Source organism: Megalopta genalis, chromosome 12 (genome assembly GCF_051020955.1).
Source record: "Megalopta genalis isolate 19385.01 chromosome 12, iyMegGena1_principal, whole genome shotgun sequence".
Lineage (NCBI taxonomy): Eukaryota > Metazoa > Arthropoda > Insecta > Hymenoptera > Halictidae > Megalopta > Megalopta genalis.
This window is the reverse complement of record NC_135024.1, coordinates 13081149-13107895: the sequence shown is the minus strand read 5'-3', so window position 1 is coordinate 13107895 and position 26747 is coordinate 13081149. Positions and strand designations below refer to the sequence as shown.

At 36.4% G+C, this 26747-nt stretch overlaps 1 protein-coding gene across 14 annotated transcripts in view; it reads right to left on the bottom strand.

Annotated features, from left to right (window-relative positions):
* The window catches only part of sei (potassium voltage-gated channel seizure), a 324051-nt gene that overhangs the window by 134968 nt on the left and 162336 nt on the right, over nucleotides 1-26747 (bottom strand). For 12 of the 14 annotated variants that reach the window (XM_033474900.2, XM_076525504.1, XM_076525513.1 and 9 more), the window contains 4 exons: nucleotides 16189-16360; nucleotides 13966-14034; nucleotides 8307-8431; nucleotides 6745-6825 (listed from right to left, as the gene is read on the bottom strand). In XM_033474900.2, the coding sequence (XP_033330791.1) occupies nucleotides 6745-6825; nucleotides 8307-8431; nucleotides 13966-14034; nucleotides 16189-16360 (447 nt within the window). The remainder of the gene's footprint in view (nucleotides 1-6744; nucleotides 6826-8306; nucleotides 8432-13965; nucleotides 14035-16188; nucleotides 16361-26747) is intronic. The other 2 variants (XM_076525505.1, XM_076525507.1) reach the window with 2 other exon arrangements.

The window sequence follows — 26747 nt, the reverse complement described above, 5'->3', positions numbered from 1 at the left end:
CCTTTCACTGTTCCGATTCGCGGATTTCCTCAACGCGTATCTTCGCCGAGTTTGTGCTTGCGATAGGCTGGTACCCGAGATTTCGGGTTAAATTCGGGTCGGGTATTTTCTTCGGGTTTGGGTCGGACCCGAAATTTTTGGGGAGCCGGGAAATTCGGGTACTCGAATTTAAAGTCGAGCCCCGAGAATTTTCGAGTACTCGAAATCCTAAAAGCGGATTGGGGAGAGTTTATGTGTGAATCTAGAAATATTAGGTAAACCGAAAAGTAATCAAAATTTTGGTTTGTTGGCGAAAAACATTTATTTATTAAAGAAATCCTACATTTTAATCAACAAAATAATTTCCATCATTTTTAACCCCTTTTGCCACCATATAGGCAGTTGTTCGATTCCTCTTTTAAAAAAGTCCTTTGATTTTGCATTGAAGAACTTTTCCAAGTGCGTTTTCACTTCTTCAACATTGTTAAAGTTTTTACCTCTTAATGTGTGCGAGATCTGGATTGCCACCTTCTCAGATCGTTAGAGCACACATCAAGAGGTAAAAACTTTAACAATGTTGAAGAAGTGAAAACGCATTTGGAAAATTTTTTCAATGCAAAATCGAAGGACTTTTTTAAAAAAGGAATCGAACAACAAAAGGTGTTAAAAATGATGGAAATTATTTTGTTGATTAAGATGTAGGACTTCTTTAATAAATAAATGGATTTCGCCAACAAACAGAAAATTTTGATTACTTTTCGGTTTACCTAATATATTGTATTATATATTATACATTATATTTATTGTGTATCCGAGGCAGACGACACACACATAATCAGGAAAAACGAACGAAATATTTAAATATGCCTCTCCGACTCCATTTTGGAATTTTGAGTACCCGAAAGTTTTCGGGTCACGACCCGACCCGATCCGACCCGATCAATGGTAAAACCGACCCGAAGCTCAGATACCCGAAAATTTTCGGGTCCCGACTTGACCCGATCCGACCCGATCAATGGTAAAACCGACCCGAGGCTCAGGTACCCGGAATTTCGAATACCAGTCTGTATATTTTTATAATTTTTATATTTTATTATTATTTTTATAATTTAATTTTTTATTATTTTATAATTTCTGATACCCTAGTCTGTAATTAACTGAAATGCCTAGTAATCTTTGGAAGACGAATGGTTTTCGATGCATGGTTTTCGAGACAAATGCAGGGTCGTTTTGACTCATAATAAAGTTCGTGTTTGAAACTGGTGTCAACACTGCCTTCGAACGCTGTTCTTCCACGGAATGTCATAATCAAGTTGACATAACCAAACTGTAGAATATAATATAATATAATAGAATTTTTCATTATTTTGCTATAATAAGAGGAATCTTTATACTATAACCCTGACAAAATTATCAGTTCATGTTATTGAAAATCACTTGCCGAGGCGCGACTAAAATTGCTATCCTCGTCGAACACTTCGTTAAAAAGATCCTAACTGTAAATTGTTGTGTCTCAGAAATGATGAAATCATCGTCAGTAGATAATGTGTAAATGTACAGGAGCTGTCACACTTTCTTGTGTTTTTCAAAGTGTGTTTTGCAAGATCTTTTCCAAATACAGTAGAACCTCGTTTATGTGAACAGATCGGGGGACAAGCCAGTTCATATAACCGAGCAGTTCAGATAATAAATATCCGCTTGCACCCCCCACCGCCTTTTTCTTTTAGTTCAGATAATAGAAGTTTCTATGTTCAGTTAATTAATCTATTCCCCCATTAATATCGTTCGGGTAATAGAAATGCTTGTTAACAGTAATCGATCCGTTCGTATCTTACATTCGGTACAAGCTGCTTATTCATGATAGCGGAATTAGTTAAATGTTTTGCAGTAACTTTCAGTTATCAAAAGAAATTAGTTTATTTGCATATCAATAATACGTCATGCAATAAATTTTAAAAGGATTTAAACGTTAAAATAAATTTTAAACTTTAAAAAGGGTAGTCGATACATTAATCTTTCGAGCGAAATTTAATTATTGTCGTTAATATTAACTATCGAGAGAACAGCCAATCCTGATCTATGCTAGAACGTACATTTTTATTTAATTCTATTAAGATGCAGAATAAATTTGTGTCCAGAATGTATATTATTATGTCTTGTTATGCAGAATATTTTGCATTATAGAAGTGCATTGTCCTAGTACACAGGATACTAGGCACAAAATTATGTTACTTCCGGGAAGTTAGGGGCTCCTAATGTAATTTGAAGTAACTTTTTCCTTAACGAAAATGCAATCCGCGGCTTTGTTTACGAGTTATTAACAAAAAACACTGACCAATGAGAGGCGAGCTCGGTTGGCGCGAGCCAACGAGTGGTCGAAGGCCAGTTCTGCTGATTGGCTCGGCTGCCTTACGAGCTCGCTTCTCATTGGTCAGTGATTTTCGTTAATAACTCGTAAATAAAGCCGCCGATTGCATTTTCGCCAAGGAAAAAGTCACTTCAAATGACGTCAGGAACCTCTCATTTCCCGGAATTAACATAATTTTGGGATACCCTGTAGATTATGTTCGTATACATATCCATTAGAGTAAAATATTAGTGGCCCACATAAAATACACGTCCATATAACCACGAGTACCGCCGAATTCAGTAGAGATAATAGAAGTTCACTTGGAAGTTCAAATAACAGAGGGCAATTCGGTGCGGTACCGGGTTCCATATTCAAATGGAAATCAAAATAACAGGAAAAATGAATAGCAGAACGTATTTGGAAATGATGAAGGAACGAATGAACACGTGCGCCGCCTGAATTACTGGAGAAAAGTATATTTTTCAGCAGAATAATGCTGCTGCAGAACACACTGCGAAAGTAGTTAATGAGTACTTTTCTCGGGAAAAAATTCGCATTTTGAATTGGCCAGCGAGCTCACAAGATTTTAATATTATTGAAAATTGTTGGGGAAATCTTAACCGAGTTGTATATGGAAATGGCGTACAATTTGGAAACATTGTCAAATTAAAAGATGTTAGAACAAAATTATTAGAGCAGAAAATTATTAAAAAATGTTTGTAAATCTTTGCCAAACAGAATGACGAGAAGAAGGAGCCACTAAATTTTGTTGCACCATGTTCCCATAAAAGTTCTTCTCCTTTCAAATCAAATTCTTTGGACTGGCGGAATTTAATTCTATTTCATTTTTATACGGTATTTTTTTATACGTTAATTCTATTTCATTTTATAGCGATGTTTTGCAAGTTCGTACGAAAACAAAGCTTCAGTCGCAATGTTAAATACATAAAAATCTCGTCAATTATTGTCACGGAGTGTAGAACAGGAAGCGACAAGTCGGACGATTGATCTTTCTGTTCTTTTTTCGCAGTGGTTCTATCTGTACTAAATAACCTGTAGTTGGAGCGGAAAGAGATTGCAACGAGAGACAAATTGGCAGGTGCCTGCATCGTTCCGAATCTAGGGGAACAACGGGATATATGTCAGTCACGTCGAATAATCTACATCAAACTCGCAATTCTCTTTCTCTCGAAAGGCTATATTACTTTTCAAACAGAATTCCGAACAGACTCGACGGTATCGCGGCAGATTTCCTATAAATTCAGTAGAATAACCCGGCATATGCAGGACGCGACAGACCGCTAAAAGTTCGCCCTTCGAACAACGAATTTCCTTCTCGACCGGAATATTGCGTTTCCGGGAAAATGTGTTCTCGTTCAAATCGACAAGATCCCGCAAAGCCAGTAGAATAGTCCGCGAACAGTCAGACAACGAGAGCCCGCGATTAATCGCGTTAACAATATTCAACGTATTCAGCACAGAATCCTTCACCTAGTTGTCTATGTTCTGGCTTTTCACTTATCTGTTTCTGATCACGATTACACGCATATTTCATGCTATCTTAATTTAACGTTTCTTAGACACCGTCGATATTGTGTCATAATTATGTTCGATCATGTTTTTGTACATAAAGTGATAAACCGATTGATAGTAGTCTCTGATATAAATAAGTTTAATTTTGTAACTTCGTGTCCCTTCCTTGTGCAACGTCTTTCTTTTGAGAGAAGACATCCATTGCACTCTTTCTGGTCATTATAATTGTATCAATAGAATTACTAGAAATGTCAAGGTTATATAAAATATTATATTATATTATATTATATTATATTATATTATATTATATTATATTATATTATATTATGCACCGTCTTTCTCTTGAGAGAAGACACCCATTGCACCCTTTATGATCATTACAATTGTATCAATAGAATTACTAGAAATGTCAAGGTTACATAGTAGCAACATTAATTTTTTTCTGTATTATTTCTTTATATTATTTTATTCATTTTTTAATATTATTTTATTTATTATTTTTTATACTATATATATTATTTTTTCTGTAATCTAAAGGGTAATTAGCCCATTTAATAAATAATAATAATAACAATAATATTCAATTGCCATAAAGTTGGAATTCTATTTTCCCTAAGGTAGTTAGAATAATTAGAAAAAATCGAATTTTAATTTTATGAAGATTGAATATTATATATATTACCGTCACAGGAGGGGGGGAATACGTAAAACACGTGGATGAAACGACGCGAAACGGAACGGAGCGAAACGCGATGGTAGAATAAGGACACTCGGTAAAGAACGAACATGGTCATTCCCGAGTCATGGGCGAGAAATAATTCACGAGCAGAGGTACCCGTACGTTTCCTACGTCTTCTACGTAGAACCGTGAACTTCCTCGGTACGTTCTTCGATATTTAATATTTCGCATCGAACGCGAAGAGCTAATCAAATGTCCGCGAGCTTCTGCTCGACTGCGCCGGCTTTATTAAAAGCTAAACACATTTCCTCTGGGCGGCCGGTTAATCGAAATTGATAAAGTTCAAGAAGAAAACTTAAATCCCTCCTTTGGTCGTCCGTTTCGAACGGTAATTGCATCGGCAGAGATTGCGTTATGAAGTCTCCCCCCCCCCTCCATTCTCTTTCCTTCTCAAGCTATGCCGGAACGAAAGAGAAAACGACCAGAAGAATTTCCGATACTTCGATCGGAAAACAGCTTCTTTAACGTTACACTGTTAAAAGTTCGTCTGCCCTCCCGGTGAAATCGTTTCATTCTGTCTTTCGAGTTCGGAAGTATTGTAGCTCGTGTTTTGCATAAAGATTCTCTGCCGGAGTTCGCTCTTAGCCGCAGGATGCGCTGACATACTTTCCGAAAAAAATGCTCGGCGCGTGTTCGCCATGCGGGAATCGTAACTATGGAACCGAAGTTCGTAATTACATTGGCTGAGAACGATTCGTGCGGAATGTCTCCCTAATTGACGCTCAGATCGTGCACAGAAATGGACAATTTGGGAAGAGGAAATACGATTTTTCGAGCCTTCCAGCTCATTTTTTATAGTTGTTGACAATGGATAACCATAAAAAGCGAGTCACAAGGCTCGAGCAATCGTATCTGCTTTTCCCAAATTGTCCATTTTCGTGCACAATCTGAGCGCCAGTTAGGGAGAATTTACAGTACAGTAATGTCTCCTTAATTGACGCTCAAATTGTGCACAAAAATGGACAATTTGGGAAGAGGAGATACGATTTTTCGAGCCTACCAGCTCATTTTTTATAGTTGTTGACAATCAATAACCATAAAAAGCGAGTCAGAAGGTTCGAGCAATCGTATCTGCTTTTCCCAAATTGTCCATTTTCGTGCACAATCTGAGCGCCAGTTAGGGAGAATTTACTGTACAGTAATGTCTCCCTAATTGACGCTCAGATTGTGCAGAAAAATAGACAATTTTGGAAGAGGAGATACGATTATTCGAGCCTTCCAGCTCATTTTTTATAGTTGTTGACAATCGATAACTATAAAAAGCGAGTCACAAGGCTCGAGCAATTGTATCTGCTTTTCTCAAATTGTCCATTTTCGTGCACAATCTGGGCGTCGATTAGGGAGAATTTTATGTAGTAATGTCTCCCTAATTGACGCTCAGATTGTGCACAAAAATGAACAGTTTGGGAAGAGGAGATACGATAGTTGTTGACAATCGATAACCATAAAAAACGAGTCGCAAGACTAATCGTATCTCCTCTTCCAAAATTTTCCATTTTTGTGGACAATCTGAGCGTCAATTAGAGAGACAATACGATTCGATCCGAGGACCATGTCGTACCGTAATCATTGCAAGCGTGAATCCCTTGCGATGAAGTTAGTTAAGTTAATTAAGTTAACATTAATCCCCTTTGATCCATGATTTTTTTTAAAGTTGCGATGGTTTGAATTTTTTTATCGTTCATAATTCCCTGCCTAGAAAGAGGATATTTATATTTGTTGCATGAAGACGTTTAATGAAGTGATGTATTGTTATAAACGAAAGAACTATTATTTCGGATTAAAAGGAATCAACAACAGTCATGTTCTATGGATAAATTCTGTACAAAATTATGTTATGTACCCTAATTGACGCTCAGATTGTGCATAAAAATGGACAATTTGGGAAGAGGAGATACGATAGTTGTTGACAATCGATAACCATAAAAAACGAGTCGCAAGGCTAATCGTATCTCCTATTCTAAAATTTTCCATTTTGTGGACAATCTGAGCGTCAATTAGAGAGACATTACTGTATTTCGATCCGACGACTATGTCGTACCGGGAAGCGCGTCGGAATTGGAGACAAAGGAATCTCCGCGACGCGTGGAAACTTCGATTTTTAAATCTGATTTTTTTTTTTATTTTCGGAAAATTGACTTACCTGTCGTACCTTTTCTCCCATGTTTGAGGCGTGCATAGCTCCCTGGAAGTATTTCGCTGATCCATTGTCCTGCAAGGAGAACTGAAACAGGGAGCAACGGACAAAGTCAGGTTCGAAACGATACGTGTTTAATTACTGGCGAAATTCAAGGTGTCCGAAAATAATGTTACTTCCGGGAAATGAGGGATTCCTGAGGTCATTTGAAGAAACTTTTTCCTTAGCGAAAACGCAATCCGCGGCTTCGTTTACGAGTTATCAACGAAAAACACTGACCAATGAGAAGCGAGCTTGGCTAGCGCGATGTGGCCGAGCTAGCGAGCGCACGGAGCCCAGTTCCGTTCATTGGCTCGGCTGCCTCGCGTAAACCGATCTCGTCTCTCATTGGTCAGTGTTTTTCGTTAATAACTCGTAAACGTAGTCACGGATTGCATTTGTGTTAAGGAAAAAGTTACTTCAAATGACCTCAAGAACTTATTTATGTTACTACCATTTCTCAGGAGTAACATAATTTTCGGACACTCTGTATAGTTTGTAAAACTAGCCACTTTGTAAGTACAGTTTTTGTAGAGTGTACCAAACCGTTGTTGAAAGTTCAACTTGAAGTTGACCGCAAGAAATCAATGCATTTCTTCAATCATGTAGCCAGTTGGAAGTATATTTGATACTTTCATCTGATTTTTATAAGTTGATTTCAGTATTATAGAATCTTTTAAGTGATTGAATCATTTTGTGAGAATAACAAGATATGTTGATAATTTTTCATATCAAATGTGTACCTATTTTAAAGTGGCTTTTAAAAGAAGTACCGAAAAGTTTCTTTCTGCATTTCGTATACTGTCGTTTACAACGGAAGATCCTTTATAATTTCAACACATTTAAAATGAAAAAATGTGGAACTGCGGAAATTTGTTGTCACAAGAATTAATGAATAACTCATATCTGAAAAATTTGTTGAGCAAAAATTTGTTGCAAACATTTTTCTTTAAAGGAAAGTTTTTAGCGACAAACTGGCATCAAAGTTGTTTAAACAAAAGTTGCTCAGTAATTATGTGACAACAAATTGCAATCATAAAATCGATAAGTAACTTTGACTTTAATAAAAGAATTAAGATTATTTAAAACGTTAAACGCCGAAAATCGACCCGAAAAATTCCCACACCATTAATTAAACTAAAACTCGAAAGTTCGAATTTATCATCGTGATTGGTATTTTAACTCTTGTGCTTTCCAAACCTCCTGAAAATTAATTTCGAAAGCCGGTCGAAAGCGTCACGCATATGTCACCAATTTGGCAGTCAACGTGTTCAACTTTTTTCAATAAAATTGTACGTTTTTCATAATCGATCAAAAGATAGATTTTCCTAGATTTAGATTGAATTAGTTCAGGAGTTATTAATTTTCGCTCAAAATCCCCTCTAGTCCTATAGGATAGAAAACTATGCGATGCGATGGATTAATTTCGTAAACTCGAGCCGCGTAAACTCGTATCGCTTTAAGCTCGAACCGCGTAAACTCGAATCGCGTAAGCTCGAACGAAGTAAACTCGAATCGCGCATACTCACTTTGTGTTTGATGGAATCCGGCCCCACCTGGCTGAGGGACGGCGACTTCCGGTCCTTGGACGTCCTCCATTTCTGCAAGTCACTTTCGGACACGACGCCGGGAAAGATTTTCGAATGTTTAGTTGCTAGAAACACAAACGGTCGCGTCAAATCAATGTGCTTCGCGTTCCTCGCGTGGTTCGACGGTGACCGTTTTCGTTAACCTAGTTATTTATTACAGAACTATACGTGTGACATACAGGCTCGATTAAGAACAAAACTAAACAACTTGTGTTTCCCAAAGTATGTCGATCAAATCAAATTGACATCAACGTGATTCGACCTGGCGCGCTAACTTACGTACGCGAGCGATTAATTAATTCTGTTCTCGCAATCGGTTTGGAAAGACAAGCTAGAGAGAGAGAGAGAGAGAGAGAGAGAGAGAGAGAGAAAGAGAGAGAAAGAGCTCGAGGCGCGAATGGAAAGAAAATCGATCGATCATCGACGGCTAATCGATCCGGACAACTATTCTCCAGCAAACGCAAAAGCTCGCAGAGGATCAAAATCGCCCGGCGGAAATCTGTACGGTAGTACAACATCGATTTACAATATACACACGCACTAATCTAAATGGTAAAAATACATGTGTGTTTCAGGATTCTTTTGTGCGTCTGTATGTGTGTACGTGCGCGCTCGCGCGCGATGACAAAGCCAAAGGGATGCCTCGTGTCTAAATCGTACGGACAAAAGGAACCAAATTCGCCAACGATCTCCAACAAAAGGCTCATTACTCGGACAAACTGTGTGTAACTATTGTAACAAATGGTGGTACATATGTGGACAGGGTGTCCCTAAAATGTATGTACAAGCGAGCACCAGGCGAACCTCGTAAAGAAAGATGAAAAAAAAGGAAAATCTCTTTTTTTTGGTTTGGGACTTAGTTTCTGAGAAAAATCGAGTTTGAATATTTAAACATGAGTATTTTTAAGTTTTGTTATACCAAGCAATAGCAAAATTAAAAAGAAAGTATTCTAGTTATAGTCTAGTAGATTGCTCCCTCTATCGTCCGAAAAAAATTCGAGTCGTTTAGTCCAGCCCTAAAAAAGTTATCGCGTTTAAAAAGTTGTCCGAACATTAAGGGTGATACAGTGACTCCCATTAATGTTCGGACAACATTTAAAAACGCAATAACTTTTTTTGGAACTGGATTAAACGACTCGAATTGTTTTCAAACGATAGAGCGACCAGTCTACTAGATCATAAGTAGAATGCTTTTTTAAAATTTTGCTATTACTTGGAATGATGGAAAAAATAAAAAACTCATGTTTGAGTGTTCAAACTCGATTTTCTCGGAAACTAAGTCCTAAATCAAGAAAGCTATTCTATATTTTTTCGTGTCTTTTTTAATAAGGAATCGCTATCCGATATCCGCTTGTGCATACTTTTCAAGTACACCCTGTATATGTATATATGTATGTATATCAGAGAGCCTACGGACGTAGAGTAAATCAAAATGATAGTCAATAAACCAACCAACGGATCAACCGAGCCTATATCTCCGATCTAGAAGCGTTAAAGTAGTGTATCGTTAACAAGTTAGTCAATTCGCACTAGGAAGCTGCATACCTGTGAAAGAAAGATCGTTTAAATGTTTTTTTGTAAAGACCGTGTAAGTTATTCGTCAAAAGATCCAAAACAAATGCAGTAAACCGCTACGGTTCGAGTTGTATGCAGTAGAGAATTATTTATAACGTTTGTACATACATCCGTGTACGTAGTATCCAAATACATACATACGACAGACGAAAAACAAAACAAAAACAGGGAGAGAGAGAGCGAGAGAAAAAGAGAGACAGAGAGAGAGAGAGAGAGAGAGTGAGATAGAAAAAGAGCGTACAATGGGAGAGACGGTATCTGAGACGATGATTTGTACAATGATGCTCGCGTGTTCCGTCGAAGAGAGCGTGCCCGAGATCTGGACCGATTCCAGAGATCGACGTGAACCGCCCGGTAGATCGCGATCGATCTCGTGATTCGAGAAACAAAGTAGAAGCCGTGTGTTGAGGTCAGCCGGTCTTGTCGCAACGTTTCCGATCCCTTCATTTTCATTTAATCGGCGCCGCTTTTAACGCTTCGACGCGAAAGAAAATGAGAAGATCTTGTGCAGGACGTGGACTACAAGATGGCTGGCCGAGCGATATGCTACGGTGCTCGGTTTCGCAGAGAAATTACGGTAAAAGTTGACGAGACGGATATGTCGGCAAACATGGGAAGCCAGAGTCGAGGGAAAGCCGATCCGATTCTTTTGACCTTTATCTTTGCCGAGAACGGCTTAAAACTACAAGAGCGACAAACAACGGGAAGCAGGCGTCAATATTATCAGGTAATCGGATCACGCTTTGCTCAACGCTCGATGGAAGAAGAGGAAGAAACGGGAGAGAGAGAGAGAGAGAGAGAGAGAGAGAGAGAGAGAGAGAGGCTGAAACAGTGTAACGCGTTCGGAGATCCCGAGAATGAGAGAAAGAGAGTGAGAGAGACAGACGGTGGAGACTGTAAACGAGTAAATAGAGATGTATTATAGGCGATATATGGAGGCAGTATATATATAATATTCATATTATATTATATATAAATATACACTAGGCTAAAAAATTCAAGGATCATTGAAGGATCGAGGAAGTTGCCGGTACTCGAACTATTGGGTTGGCAACTAAGTAATTGCCGATTTGTTCAATGAAATAAAAAATTGTTTTTTGGAAAATGACACCTTTACGATTGACCAATACTGGTCGCTTTTCCTTGACCGCTGCATTCAATTTGTCCAGTTGCTAACATTTACGGATAATAAAAAATAACATAATAATAATAATAATAATAATTTTATAATATAACATTTACGGATATCATAAAAATGTGAGTGAGAGACATCTATAACTGAAATCGGCAATTACTTAGTTGCCAACCCAATATTATAACTTTTCGTGAACAAAAGTCGTACAATAGTCTACCTGTGCCCGTTTTGTAAGAATCTAGATACTTTTGAACCCCCCCCCCCTGCTCACAATTTATTTCTCCGCGAATATCCCTTTTTATCGCAAAATGGAATGGGTAAACTTAAGCTGCCGTTTTTCCTCTTCAAACTCACGACGCTAATAAAAACTATCGGGAATTATTTACAACATGACCTTCCACTCTGGTTTGAATGAAATTTAAATGTGTTATAGACCTTGAGTGTAAACTGTACAGCGCCCTTTGAATTTTGTAAAGTTCGAAGAGAAATAGCATACTTCACTTGTTCGCTCCGTTCTGAAATGAAAAATAACCTTTGAAAGAATGAAGTTGGGTTTAGCCACGGGCCACAGACTTTAACCTTTTCTGTGCAGACTGCATTAAAATTCCGTCTGGTACACGTGGGATGCGACACACTCCACGGATTAGAAATGGTCTCGTCACGTTTAAACCATTTATTATTTTGTGCCCCGAAAACTGAACATTCTTTAGACGTTCCAAAATGAGGATATACAGTGTTTTTCGCAACGTTATTACTTTCGCGTATTAAAGAAGAAAACACGAAAAGAGAGCGCGAGAAGTGATTTGTTTTTAAGAAAATTTCGTTCCAGTGCTTCCAAGTATACGCTAAAGGAAGAAGTAAGCCCAGGTAGACTATTGTAGGATTTCTGTCCACGATTTTGATACCTGTATTGCACTGATAAGGCTGTGCCTAACGCGGAAATTGTTGTAAAACTGAAATGTGTGAATACCGAAGCCGAAATAAAAATCGGTATTTTTTTGGTTTTTCTTTTGGTAACACGGCAGACGATAGATTTTAAGTTTAAAAGCTTCATTAATTGTAATTATAAAATTACGTACATGATATTACATTGTAATATAAAAAAGGATCAATATATTTTAGAATAATAAAGTATAGTGCAACTGTTGTCGCAAGAATGGATATACAATAATTTCTCTCTAATTCGTGCTCAGACAAAAATGGACAATTTGGGAAGAGGAGATACTTCTATTCTGGCTCTGTTATGTCTTTCTGTTTGTACTATAGTTCTTCGTTATAATTTCCATGTACTACAAGGGCTTATGCCTGTTTATTATTAAATAAATAAATAAATAAATAAATAAATATTTGAGCCTCGCGTCTCGTTTTTATAGTTGTTGACAATCGGTAACTATAAAAAGGAGCTGCGAGGCTCGCATAATCGTATATCCCCTTCCTAAAACTCAATTTTTGTGTATATTGTTGTATATTGTTTCATAACAATGACAAAGTTTAATTTATTTGAACTTCATAGGATTTTTTATTATAATATATGCTCGATTAAAGAAGTTTCCGGAAAAGTTTCTCATGGAAATATTTTTATAATGTCAAGAACTGTAAAAGAAAAAATTGAAAATTAGTCACTCCGGCTGGTCTCCTCTTTCCAAATTGTTCATTTTTGTGCGCCATTTTTTATCGTCAATTAAGAAGAATTTACTGCACGTGTATGATTCGTTTGTCCTTGTCAAAATCTAGTGACCACAGCGGTGTTGATCGGCAACATTGTACGTATAAGATATGTCAATTATTATAGATTGTAACTAGCTGCTGTATTTGTTAATATATAATACCGATAGTATAATAATTACTGATTCTAAATCTGTGCTCAACACTAAGATCGAAAGTAGCTATTTTATATTGTTTCCTGTAGCAACAAATATTAATGTATTTACAGTTTCAGCAATTTTGATCATAGCATACGTCCAATGAAATTTATCGAATGATATTCCATAAATGCATCTTTGCAATTGCAATAATAACAAATTAAACAATTTGGACTAGTTCTTCTCGACGCGTTCCGTAAATCTAGCGTCAAAAATACTTTGGAAATTATAATGAAATAGGGAAACCGAAAAAATTAACGATAATTACCGGTAAATACAAATATATATATATATATATTTATATTTGTATATTTGTATTTTCCGGTAATTATCGTTAATTTTTTCGATTACCCTATTTCATTATAATTTCCAAAGTATTTTTTACGCTAGATTTATATATATATATTTGTATTTACCGGTAATTATCGTTAATTTTTTCGATTTCCCTAGCGTATATATATATTTGTATTTACCGGTAATATTATCGTTAATTTTTTCGATTTCCCTATTTCATTATAATTTCCAAAGTATTTTTAACGCTAGATTTACGGAACGCGTCGAGAAGAACTAGTGCAAATTGTATAGTATATATATATACCATAACATAGTGTGCTAGATTATATAATACACTAATATAATTATTTATACAGCGACATGACGTCATACCGAAATTTTCGTATTTCGGTTTCTACAAGGTTTTCGAAGATACAACCGAAAAGATACCGATATATCTCGGTTAAAAGACCCCGGTTCGAACATCGACAATGTTTCCGATCCAAAATCGATCGCCGAATCGTTTGGCCCAGTGTACGACATATGAAAGAAGTCCAAGTAAAAGAAACAGGCCTATGAAAGCTCGATCGGACAACGCGGTTCGTTATCTCTGGTAAGCTGATGACCAAAAAAAGTAAGCTCGCAAGCGCTTGGTAAGTTGTAAAAGGGGTGCAAACTCGCCGGCGCTCGGTCGGTTAAAAGATCAAAACCAAAGGGGGAGCAGGCTGGCCGCTCCGTTCCTGTTCTGTTTTACCTTCGGTGAGATTATCGACTGTCGCTGGCCGTCGCTCGAGAGTGACGTGTTCGCTCCCTCGGCCCGCTACTAAAATACGTTTCTATGGTTTGACTTTTGGAAAAACAACAGCCCGCAACCGCAGCCGCAGCCGCGCCTCGGTTACGGTCAGGCCTGATTTTTCACGGGGATCTCGGACGTATGCGCGCGGGTATGCCTGGAGAACTTGGGAGATGACCGACGGAACGGAGACGGGATCGCGTTCCCGAGGCTCTAGGGGTTGATTTCGGGGCTTGTTACGGAGGGGTTGAATCTCGTAAACTGGCGCCAACTGGCGTAGCCGAGGCGAAACGAGGCCTCTGCGCGCGGCTACTTCGATATTCAAACTTTCATCGTCGACAGATAGCGACGCTCTCCTTTCCACCCTTGCGCAGGGGTGATCGAGAACTCGTCCCACAGTGGGAAAGGAAGCTCGTTTGGAAATACGAGGGTCGAAAAATTAAACATCCAGTGCGCATTTGATACTATTTTTTACGTCATGTCCGCAGAAGTTAAAATCGACAATATGACTTTTGGAATAGATTTTTTTAAAGCGTGGAAATGGTGAAATGTTGTAGTATTAATCCTCGCAGTACCGGTAGTTGGGGCCGTTTACACGTAGCCCCACGTTCGGGTCCAGACGGACCCATGAAAATATATAAACGTTTATATATAAAATTTTTATATTTAGATATTATATTTAAATTTTTATATATAAATGTTTATGTATACATTATATTAATTTTTATACCGTTATACCTTGCTATTGTTATATATATGTACATAATATTGTTATATATATATATATTTTTATATATATAAAAATTTTTAACTAAAGTTATGTTGTTGTCATCGTCATTATTATTATTACTATGATTTTATTGTATTTTTATTTTAATTTCTAAGGAGACTTGTGCTAATCATACAATAATATAGTGTATAAATAATATAATAGTTATACAATATATATAAATAATATAATAATTTATATACTATAATAATATAGTGTATAAAAAATTCGTTATTGCTCTAATATAAATAAACGGCAAACGGCATTAAGTGTTAAACGGTCAAGGTAGGCCTCGAGTTCTGGGTCTGAAAGGACCCGGACGTGGTACAGCGGAGATTAAACATAGCATCCAAGTAAAGGATATTATTTTCATCTGTCATTTATTGTTTACACCCTCGATATTCATTCCAATTATGACAGTACATTTTATTTCTGCAAGTTATGCTTTTCTCAAGAAAAAATTTTATAATTATTTCTCCTATCTGTGTGTGTGTGTGTCATTGTATATTAAACCTGGAATTCTAAATCGAAATATGTGTCTTTCATTGCGCTACTTTACACAAAAAAATTTCAATCCTTTTACGGAATTCTGACAGCTTTGTTTACTCTAATTTAATGTATATAGAATACATGTAACATGAAGTAATTTATTTTCAGTAGCATTCACAATTTTGAGTTTCTAATCGGCATTTTTCAAAAAGTACACCAGAAATGACGGTTAACGAGCGCTGGATCTTCTCGAGAGCGTTCAACCGCGATTTTTTCGACGCAACGTTTTCCAAAGAGCAACTGGACAAAGAAGGCCTTAAAAGCGTCCGTCACGATTTATCGATTATGAAAACCGATCAGATCGGAGGACGATTGATCGTCATCGATAACCGCGGCACGCGAAAGCGTCGAGACCACGGACACGCGGCGGTCGCTATCTGTCCACAGTCGCGACACGAAATATCGCATGCGACAGCATTATCCTCCGCGTCGTCGATCGAAAATACGCCCCGGGAAACACGCGTCCGTTGGAAAACGTTCAGGGAAAGCGGAGTGATCTCGGAGGATCGAGACGTCGGTGGTCGCGGCTGGATCCTCGGGAGGCGATCCGGTCTCTCGTCCTCGTGCGATCGCGGAACGAAAGAGTGACGCACGAAGGCAAAATGCAACACCTACGTATAAATTACACGTAATGTATATGTACCGGCCATCGATTAAAAACGAACAGAAATGACAAAAAAAAAGAATTATCAGAACAGAGATCAAAAACGAACAAAAGTCGCCGTTTCACAGAAAGAAGCTCGAGCTATAAAGTACGTGAATAGGCAACCCACGAAAAAATACCGAGAACACGAATAGAAAACAGAAGGTCCAAAAAAAGGACGAGCGAACGAGCAACACGGCCGATCGGTCCGCAGACTACTTACAGACGCTGCAGGTCAGGCTGCGACACGGTGTCCTCGCTGTATCCGGTTTCACGGTTCTCCTGGAGATCGCGTCCAGACTCGCCGCGTGCGACACGCTCCGAGAGGGACCACCCTCCGCGCCCCCGGCCGAAGGAAAGTTCCCGCCCTCCCAAATCCCGGACTTTTGGGAGACCTGGAACGCAAACCAGACAAGACTCGTATAGCCGCTGATAAGATATTCCTAAAATCAACTAGGTTATGAAGTAATCGTATTTGTAGCTTTCGGGACCATAATTCTGATTTGCCAGCGGTTTAGGACTCGATTGGACTCATTTGAAATAATTCATTTCGAAAGGTTATTTTCAGTGCTGTTATTTGAAAATGATATAACATCGATCCGTTTGAAATAATAGCAGTTTCACATTATCAAATATTTCGGTACCTTTTTTATTTCAAATATGAACCGTTTATTTTGAAAGTGGCATAAGTAATTTTTTTTTTTAGATGAAAAGATACCGTTCAATTGTAACTCGATTTTAACCATTAACTCGATTTTTTTGAAAAAGTGACTTATGCCACTTTCAAAATAAACGGCTCATATGGCAAAAGAATAATCTTCAAATTGATACGCGATGAAATGAATTTATTCGCGGGAAGCTTTACACGAATTTGTTTTGAGCACAACTCTTTCATTGAAACAGTTCATCCTTAACCCCTTGCTGTATCATTTTCTTCATAGTTGTAATGATTAGAGGTTTTTCGATTGTAATAATTTTTAAGAGGAAGCAAGCCAATTTATATTTATTGTATGCCTGCATTTAGTTGAATGCTTAAATATCGATGACAAGAGACAGAATTTAATTTAGACTTAAAAGAACGGTATAATATTCATACTTAATAGGTTCTTCCTAGAAATCTCCAACACATGTCAGACTCATCAAAGTATTGCAGGGAGTTAAAAGATTTTTGTACGGTCTCATCTGACATCGTGTAGCGAAAGAATTTATTCTTCAGTTATATTTCTTCGAGATACTTCATCTATTGACTAGACGTGGATATACATGGTGTCCTAAAATTATAGTATCTCCGGGAAATGACGGATTCCTGAGGTCATTTGAAGCAACTTTTTCCTGAGCGAAAATGCAATCCGCGGCTTCGTTTACGAGTTATTACCGAAAAATAATGACCAATGTGAAGCGAGATTGACTGGTGCGAGGCGACCGAGCCAATGAGTGGAACTGGGCCGCGTGCGCTCGTTGGCTAGACCGCCTCGCGCCAGCCGAGCTTGCCTCTCATTGGTCAGTGTTTTTCGTTAATAACTCGTAAACGAAGCCGCGAATTGCATTTTCGCTGAGGAAAAAGTTACTTCAAATGATCTCAGGAATCCTCTGTTCCCGGATTGCGAGACATTTTTGGGACACCCTGTATAATTTCCGTCGTTGCTTATGACCCCTTGCCACCGCGATGACAATTCATAAATACCATTTCTGAAAAATATATGTCTCAGATGAACATGAGCACACGTATTGCAACTTGAAATGACATTATCGGACAGAATTTTCCAGTATACTTCCAGTATTACTTACTACTTCATTTTCTGTTTTCCATCTGTCATTTGAAGATTCGTACTATCGGATGTCCAATACCAGGACCTTCCATCAGATTCAAGTCTGCATATTTTTGTTTCATCAGACCAAACCACTCTTTTCCAATAGTCTACGAATTATCTCGTAAATTAATATTACTATACGAAAGAGCTGGTTTGCATACCTCTTCGTTTATTTTTAAACCATTTCTATTTGCAGACTAGCAAGTAGTATATGCCATAATGAATACGTGGATAGCTTAGCGAAGGAAGCTTCGCACCGGGAGGGCTCGACTGAAATTATGATATCCTACACCGATCTCATCCAGAGCTTCCGGAAGTATGCCAAACAAGAAAGTGCGAGGCAATTGCTTGAACAGGCTGCATATAAGGGTACTAAATTTTTCGATCAATTCTACACCTATAGTCATACTATACTATACTAAAATATAGTATTATCTATATAGTGTTAAATATTATATATTTTTTGTATTTTATTTATTATATTATAGTGTTAAATATATAGTATTATCTATATAGTATTAAAATATAGTATTATCTATATATACTAAAATATATATTATTATTATTAAAATATAGACCATACCCAACTGGCTTCTTTTTTTTCAAATCAATCTCGCTCCTGATCCTAAATATCGGTGCGATCACCCAATTTAGGATCTGAACGATATCATGTGGCATTGTGATATTGATAGAGACAAATTAATTAGGAGCTTATGTTCTATTGATCTTCTCCCTCTGCATTCGATGGATATACAGTAATTTCCCTCTAATTGACGCTCAGCTTGTACAGAAAAATGGACAATTTGGGAAAAGGGGATACGATTAGTCTAGCTTCGCTGCTCATTTTTATAGTTGCCTATTGTCAACAATTATAAAAACGAAGTGCAAGGCTCGAATAATCGTATCTCTTCTTCCCAAATTGTCCATTTTTCTGTACAATCTGAGCGTTGATTAAGAAGAATTTACTGAAATTTCTTTCAAAACCAACTAATATATATATAGTAAATTCTCCCTACGCTCAGATTGTGCACAAAAATGGATAATTTAGGAAGAGGAGGTATGAATCTGTTGACAATCAGTAACTATAAAAATCGTATCATCGTAATATTATCGTATTCACCACTTCCCAAATTGTCCATTTTTGTGAACAATCTAAGCTAAAATTAGGGAGAATTTACTATATATCTCTACTAATGTTTATTTTTAAGTTTCTTTGTAACCACAATGTTCATTTATAATTTGCATGTTCTGTAATTGATAATTTTCTTATATTGTAACTCTAATGTATTCATTCATTCATTAACATTAACGTTTCTTGCTGAACTCCATATAAGACTGTGACATTTTTTCTGTTTTTGTCACTATTCCATGGTTTACATTTCATTAAAATTTATCGCAGTGAAAACCTTTTATCATACAAGAAAATAATTCAGTAATTTCTCCTTAATTCGCGCTCAAATTGCGCACAAAAATGGACAATTTGGGAAGCGGAGATGCGATTATTCCAGCCTTGCGACTCATTTTCATAGTTACCGATTGCCAACAACTATAAAAAACGAAACGCAAGACTGGAATAATCGTATCAAGCTGACGAATAATTTGAGAGAATTTACTATCCGTTTCTAATTCTTGTAAAAATGGCGAGGGTTCACAGTCCCTATAACGATAAGTGATGGACTTCGAGGACACGTGTACACAGTGCGACAAATAAGTTTCGAGACTGGCCGAGGAAAACATTATTGAAACAAAATATATAATATAATATAATATAATATAATATAATATAATATAATATAATATAATATAATATAATATAATATAATATAATATAATATAATATAATATAATATAATATAATATAATATAATATAATATAATATAATATAATATAATATAATATAATATAATATAATATAATATAATATAATATAATATAATATAATATAATATAATATAATATAATATAATATAATATAATGTAATAATACACTTGTTACAGCAATTCGACAGTGATTTAAATGCGTGTTCTAGCTCATTTCGTGGAATTAGTGCTCGTATTGAAGCTGTTTCGATGCTCGAAATATCATTAAAAAAACATCCTTCCAACTTCAATTTCAATTTTGGGAATTGGGAGAAGTCACACGAGGCCAAATCAGGCGAATACGGTGGATGATTCAACGCACAGACTTGATTTCGAGCCAAAAATTGACGAACAATGAGTGAGGCGTGACTCGGTGCATTATCGTGCAACAGACACCAGGTCTCTGGATCACGACATTCGAATCGAACACGACGGATTCTGGCCATCAAACGCTTCAAAACTTCGTGATAATATGTTCCAGTAATTGTTTGGCCAGTTGGAACGAATTCCCCGTGGATAATTCCTTTGCTATCGAACAATGTGTAACGAGCATTGTCTTGATTTTTCATGGAACTTTCCGTGTTCTTTTTGGCCGTAGTGAATCTTTCGTCTTCAATTCCGCACTTTGACGCTTAGTTTCTGGGTCGTGCTGAAAGCACCATGTTTCGTCACCCGTAACAATTGATTTCAAGAAGTTTGGAACATTTCTGGCGGCTGCAACGACTTCTTTGGAATGATTGACACGCAACGATTTTTGGTCATATTTCAACATCGACAAGAAAGTTGTTTAGGGAGAACTGTTATAACTTTGCTATTTGAGCCGTTTATTTTGAAAGTGGCATAAGTCACTTTTTCAAAAAAATCGAGTTAATGGTAATACTAATTACAATTGAACGGTATCTTTTCATTTTTAAAAATTTGCGATCAATAAGTTGAGAACATAATAATAAGTTAGAACATAGAACATAATAATAGAACATAATAATAAGAATAAGTTCGAGAGAGAAGTTTTGCTAATTAACGGTATAACAAACATGTTTATTTTGAAAGTGGCGTAAGTCGCTGTACTCAGGAAATTAATTGCGGGGCTTAGTGTAAAAGAAATAGAAACGTGTGATAAGTGTGTGTGAAGTATTGTTTTGAATTATTTTCAGTATTTTTAAAAAAGTTGTGATCACACTGGACTTATTTTTATAAGTGCGAAAGAATAGTGCAGTTTTGTAAATTATATTATAGTGATGTGGCGGCTACATCCAGACCCGCCAGCAGATGGCTATAAAATGTTTTATAAACTAACTTTAGATGTAAAAGATGAATTTCTAACTTTGGATTTGTCACTGTTGAAATTTTAGCCTCGAACAAAAATTAATCTATAGTTTACTTAGTACTAAGATACTAAGATATCGGTTTACATTTTCGTCGGTTCCGTCAGCGGGCAACGACGGTGATGTAAACTGTATATAGTAGATACCGCGATACATCATCACCGGTACCATTAGATATACATCGTGCCCTGACTGTTTGGGGATCCCAGCGCCACGTATACAATGTGAAACGCGACAAATAAACGTCTCTGATTGGTGGATAAGACGAACCCAAAAAGGGTATAAAAGAAGCGTTTTTTCTTATCGGACTCTCAGTAGAGTTTGGTCGCTCGATCGTTTTCGCCCATATACCTTCTCTCAATAAAGGAATAAAATAAAGTCTTTTTATAAGAAAAGAATTAGAATCATATTCATTTTCATTCCATAATCCCAACAGTCACCAAAAAGAGGAAGATCTAGGCGTTATTCGCAAATAGAAATGGTTCCGTTATACGCTGGATCTCGTCCTGTTTCTTCAGCAAAATACAAAGACATGATGGACTTGCTTAATTATATACCCCCAATATACCACAGTTATTTAAAAAATTTGAAACAAAACACGATTTCCGAGGGCTTAATCACTCCTATTGATGACGAAAATTAAATTGAACTGACGTATTTTCACATAAATTACTTATACTTATGTTTCAAAATGTACTAATTATTTTTGTATTTTATGAATCTTAAAATAAAAAATACTTAAATCAAACCTTTATATTAAATATGTTCATGGTATAAATTATTATATATGTAATTTATTCAACAATTTTAGTAAATCACTGTCCTTTCAAAACATCACTTCAGTAAAATACGTCGGACAAAATTAATATATGTCAGTCATTTTTCTAAACTATTTATTTTGAAAGTGGCTTAAGTGGCTTATTTATACTGAGAAAAATATCAGTATCCTGAGATAACAAATACAAGTAAATCTTCTCGAAAGTTAGCATCCATATTTTTAAACGTGTTAAAACGCAAACCTTTAAATATCTCGACTTAAAAACAAAGTGACTTATGCCACTTTCAAAATAAACGGCTCATTTATTAACTGTTTGAAGCAAAATTGATACTATCGGAAAGAGGAATGTCACAGCTTCCAAACACTGGTCTAAAAACATAGATGACACTATTAATTACTGAGATATGGTCCGAGTTTCGAAACGTATTTGTCGCACTGTGTATGTACATATTTTTTTGCAATCTTCATCGTTTCGAAATCATCTATTATTTGTATTAATAATATATTATTTGTATAATAATCTATTATTTGTATTAATAATATATTATTTGTATAATAATCCATTATTTGCATTAATAATATATTATTTGTATAATAATCTATTATTTGTATTAACCTCGCCTTATGCAGCGTTTTTTTTCATTAAGAATGCTGGTGTTCTTATAGAAATCTCGTGGATTGTACAGAGTATTACACAGATTTAGGGCCGCGTATCAGGCCTTCGCAAGCGACGAAATACTAAGGGCCGAAGGGGTGCAGGTACGCGCGCACACAGAGCTACCCTTGACTCGGACTTCCGTTTCACGTGACAGCCGGCTGGAATATCGTTAGCATCGCTGTACACTCCTACGACACAGGATCGATACCGGACGTGTTTTGAAGCGAGTGCACGCGATCAGACTGAATTTACTGAGGGCTCGAGGGGCAGGACGGCTCGCGTTCGGGGTTGAGGGCATGGTTTAAGGCTAAGGCTTGTTGACGGGAGAGACCCCCGACATCGTTCGAATCTAGGGACACGAGACGCCGCACTGTCGAGAACGATTTATCGTTGCCCCGTTCCGCGAAATCTTCGAAAAACCTGTCGTTTCGTCGCGGCCTTTTAATCTGCGGATCCGTTCCCCCCAAGATTTCCCTCTTTCGCCGGGAACTATGCAAGGTTTAATAACTGTGCTCGGCGCAACCTCGCCCTTGCACGCCTCCGTTTCGATTTTTCCCATTCCTGCTTGTAATCTTCAATTTTACCGTCGTCGCTTTCCGTGTCTTGCGCAAACACCTCGATTCTTTTCCAGCCACATTTCATGCTCGTTGAAGACCAAGGACCCGACGCCGTATTCAGCTTCTACGTTTAAAAAGATGTTTCGAGTGGTTTCGTTAAACCCGACCGGAGAAGTTGTCTCTGCATTCTCTTCTCTTAGCCGTATTTATTTAGGTAATGTAAACAACGCTATCTCCGATCACGTTTCCATGAACTTTTCTTTAGACTAGAGCAGGGGTGTCAAACTCAAAAGCTAACTTGGGCCAAATAAACAATGCTTAACTTTAGGTGGGCCACAAAAAAAATCAATGTTCATAGAAACAAATATTTTTATTTTGACTAGTACATTGTAATAAACATATATACAGTTAAATTATTGTTTACGTCCTGATACTTGACATCTCTTCTCTGATACTATCTTTCCTATTTCGGGAGAAATTTTATTGGTCGAGACTACTTTCAAAATTTCTAATTCACATTTCTATTTTATTTTTACTTTGCGTCGGATATATTGACTGGGCCGCAAAAATGTTCATCTCGGGCCGCGAGTTTGACATCCCTGGACTAGAGCAATCAAATGAAAAATCTATTATAACTAGACCGCGGATCTTTATGCAAAATAAAGATTGTCTACTTAAATTGCAAGACATAGAAATCAATCATAAGGTTTTTCCGTCTTTAATCATTCAAATAAGTTCAATCTGATATATCAACTTTCTTAGTTTCTTTCATTATTTTGACTGTCTCAAATTATGCCTGCTCATTTTTCCCATAAATGCATAAAATCCGCATTATAACGCATCCACCTCTAAATAATTTATATATATTTTTTCTTTTTTTATGTTTTTTCCCTTCTCTTTTTATGTATTTAGTTTTATCTACTATCTTTGTACAGTTTAATTCTTACCTTCGTTAAAGCTAACGGGTTTATCACACGTGTGCAATAAATAGTAATAACAATAAGTGGTACCAATGCGAAAAATACTGAGCCGTATCATTGTTCAGCATTGTAAGGGTTAACGCGTTGAGAAAGAAATCGCTAATAATGAAGCGCTAATAATTAGTGTCACCCATGGTGACACTAATTTTTCACTAGCTTACAGAATTAATTTTTGTTATAGTGTACAGCAGGGGTGTCAAACTCAAAAGCTAACTTGGGCCAAATAAACAATGCTTAACTTTAGGTGGGCCGCAAAAAAAATCAATGTTCATAGAAACAAATATTTTTATTTTGACTAGTACATTGTAATAAACATATATAAAATTAAATTATTGTTTACGTCCTGGTACTTGACATCAAAAATGTTCATCTCGGGCCGCGAGTTTGACATCCCTGGTGTACCGCATGTGTATGTATATCATAGTATAACAGATCGTCGAATACGACTTAACACGAGCTACAATAACATGAAGTAAAAAATATACCATGCAATTTTTTAAAAAATGATGACGACCTTGATTTTCTGAAGAAAAACATCTTTCCTGAAATTTTTTATACAACAATCTGTAGCTGATCAAAAACTGATTAACATTTGTCAGAAACATTTGTTTGTCGGACTGTCGGAAGTGCTCGAAAAAAGACGTGGCGATAGTGGATTTGAATTTGTGTATTTGAACAAATTTATTTGTACTAGGGTATTTAAGATACAACAGAGTAAGGGTGCGCGGGTTTGCGAGCTTCGGGCCGGCTTGAACATTGATCGGAATGGCTGGGATCGGGTTGGGACCAAAAACTTTCGGGTACTCAAAGTTTATATCGGACTCCGAGAACTTTCAGGAACCCGAGATTCTAACATCGAATCGGGGTGACACATTTAGACATTCATTATTAGCGTGTGGTTATCGGCCACAAGTATTTTCTTCAAGCCAACGTGAAGTGGGATGAATAATTATAGACTCAAAGTAACTTCTACATTTTTTGTGATATTTCAATAAATAGTTAACAAATTCTATATTACAATTTAAAAATATAAAATAAAATAAAATAAAATAATATAATTATAATAATAATAATAATAATAATAATAATAAAATATACAAATATAGCATTATATTATAATTATTTACAGCACTGTAGGTGCAAACACCCTATACGGGGCATCTCAAAATTACGTTACTTCCGGGAAGGAAGAGGTTCCTGAGATCATTTGAAGTAACTTTTTCCTTAGCGAAAATGCAATCCGCGGCTTTGTTTACGAGTTATTAACGAAAAACATTGACCAATGAAAGGTGAGATCAGCTGACGCGAAGCGGTCGAGTCAATGAGCGGTCGGAGTCCAGTTCTACTGATTGGTTCGACTGCCTTGCGCCAGCTAATCTCATCTCTCATTGGTCAGTGTTTTTCGTTAATAACTCGTAAACAAAGCCGCGAATTGCATTTGCGTCAAGGAAAAAGTTATTTTAAATAACCTCAGGAACCCCTCACTTTCCGGAAATAATATAATGTTAGGATTAAATATTAAATATAAGGATTAAATATAACCTTGTATATTTAAAAAGGGTTTAACAAAAAACGTCATATTTGTACATTTTTATATTAGAGATAATAGAAAATAGAAATATACAAATACGATATTTTGTTAAGTTTTCGTTTAGATATCAGTAACAATATAAAAGTTACTTTGTGTTTATAATTATGCACACCACCGTATAATAGAGGAACATATTGAAATCTATCTCTCACTTCTTTAAATGGTTTGAGGGCAGTTATCATTGAATCTATCAGCCTTCATTCATGGAGATTAACCCTTTGCACTCGAGTGGTGACCCTGAGGCACCACTAAAATTGTTCATTCACGCTTCAAGATAATTTTCATATTAACAAAGTTTAAATTTAAAAAAATTGTTAAAAGTTTAACTGTTATACGACTCACCGCAAGACTCGATATCGTATGCATAAAATGCACTTTGTCATATAAAATGGAGATACTATAAATCAGAAAAATTATTTTAGATTTACGGTTAAAATAGCTTCGAGCGCAAAAAGTTAAAATTTGGTGGCATGCAATAGCCAGATATTGGAGGTCGCAAGAATATATCTGACTTTGTTGATGCTTTTTACATATGAGCTGCCATAGTATGACGTAAGAAACCTGATTAAAAAACAATGAAATGACACGATGTTTACCTATGTTTCAAAAAAGTTATTAGATTTATAAACACTCCGCAATCCGCTTTTAGGATTTTGAGTAATTAAAAATTCTTGGGACCCGATTTGTCGACACGAGTCCGAAATGTCGCATACCCGCACACCCTGACAATAGAGTTAACCCTTTGCACACAAAGTCATCTTAATTGTAAATCTAATTAATTTTTCTGATCTTCCATTTTATATGACAAAGTGCATATTATGCACATGAAATTTAGTCTTGTGACTCGTACAGCAGTTATACTATTAACAATTTTTTATATCTAAACTTTGATAATAAAAAAATTATCTTGGAACGTGATGTAACAATTTTAGTGGTGCCTCAGGGTCACCACTCGAGTGCAAAGGGTTAAAATACCATCTCCTATGATAAATTTTAACTTCCTATGGTTGGTTTTTGTCATTTAACGCGTTAACACTTCGTTGAAAATGAATTTTTACGCTGATTCATCATAATTTCCTAATTTCGTGAAAAATTCGCAAAAGAAGAAAAATGTTGACAAAATAATTGATGCCGTACACCTTAATTTGAAAATTTTTATTTTATCGTATAAAACACTTGAAATTTATGAAATTTCCGAAGCTGTTGACGTGGCCGTCAAAG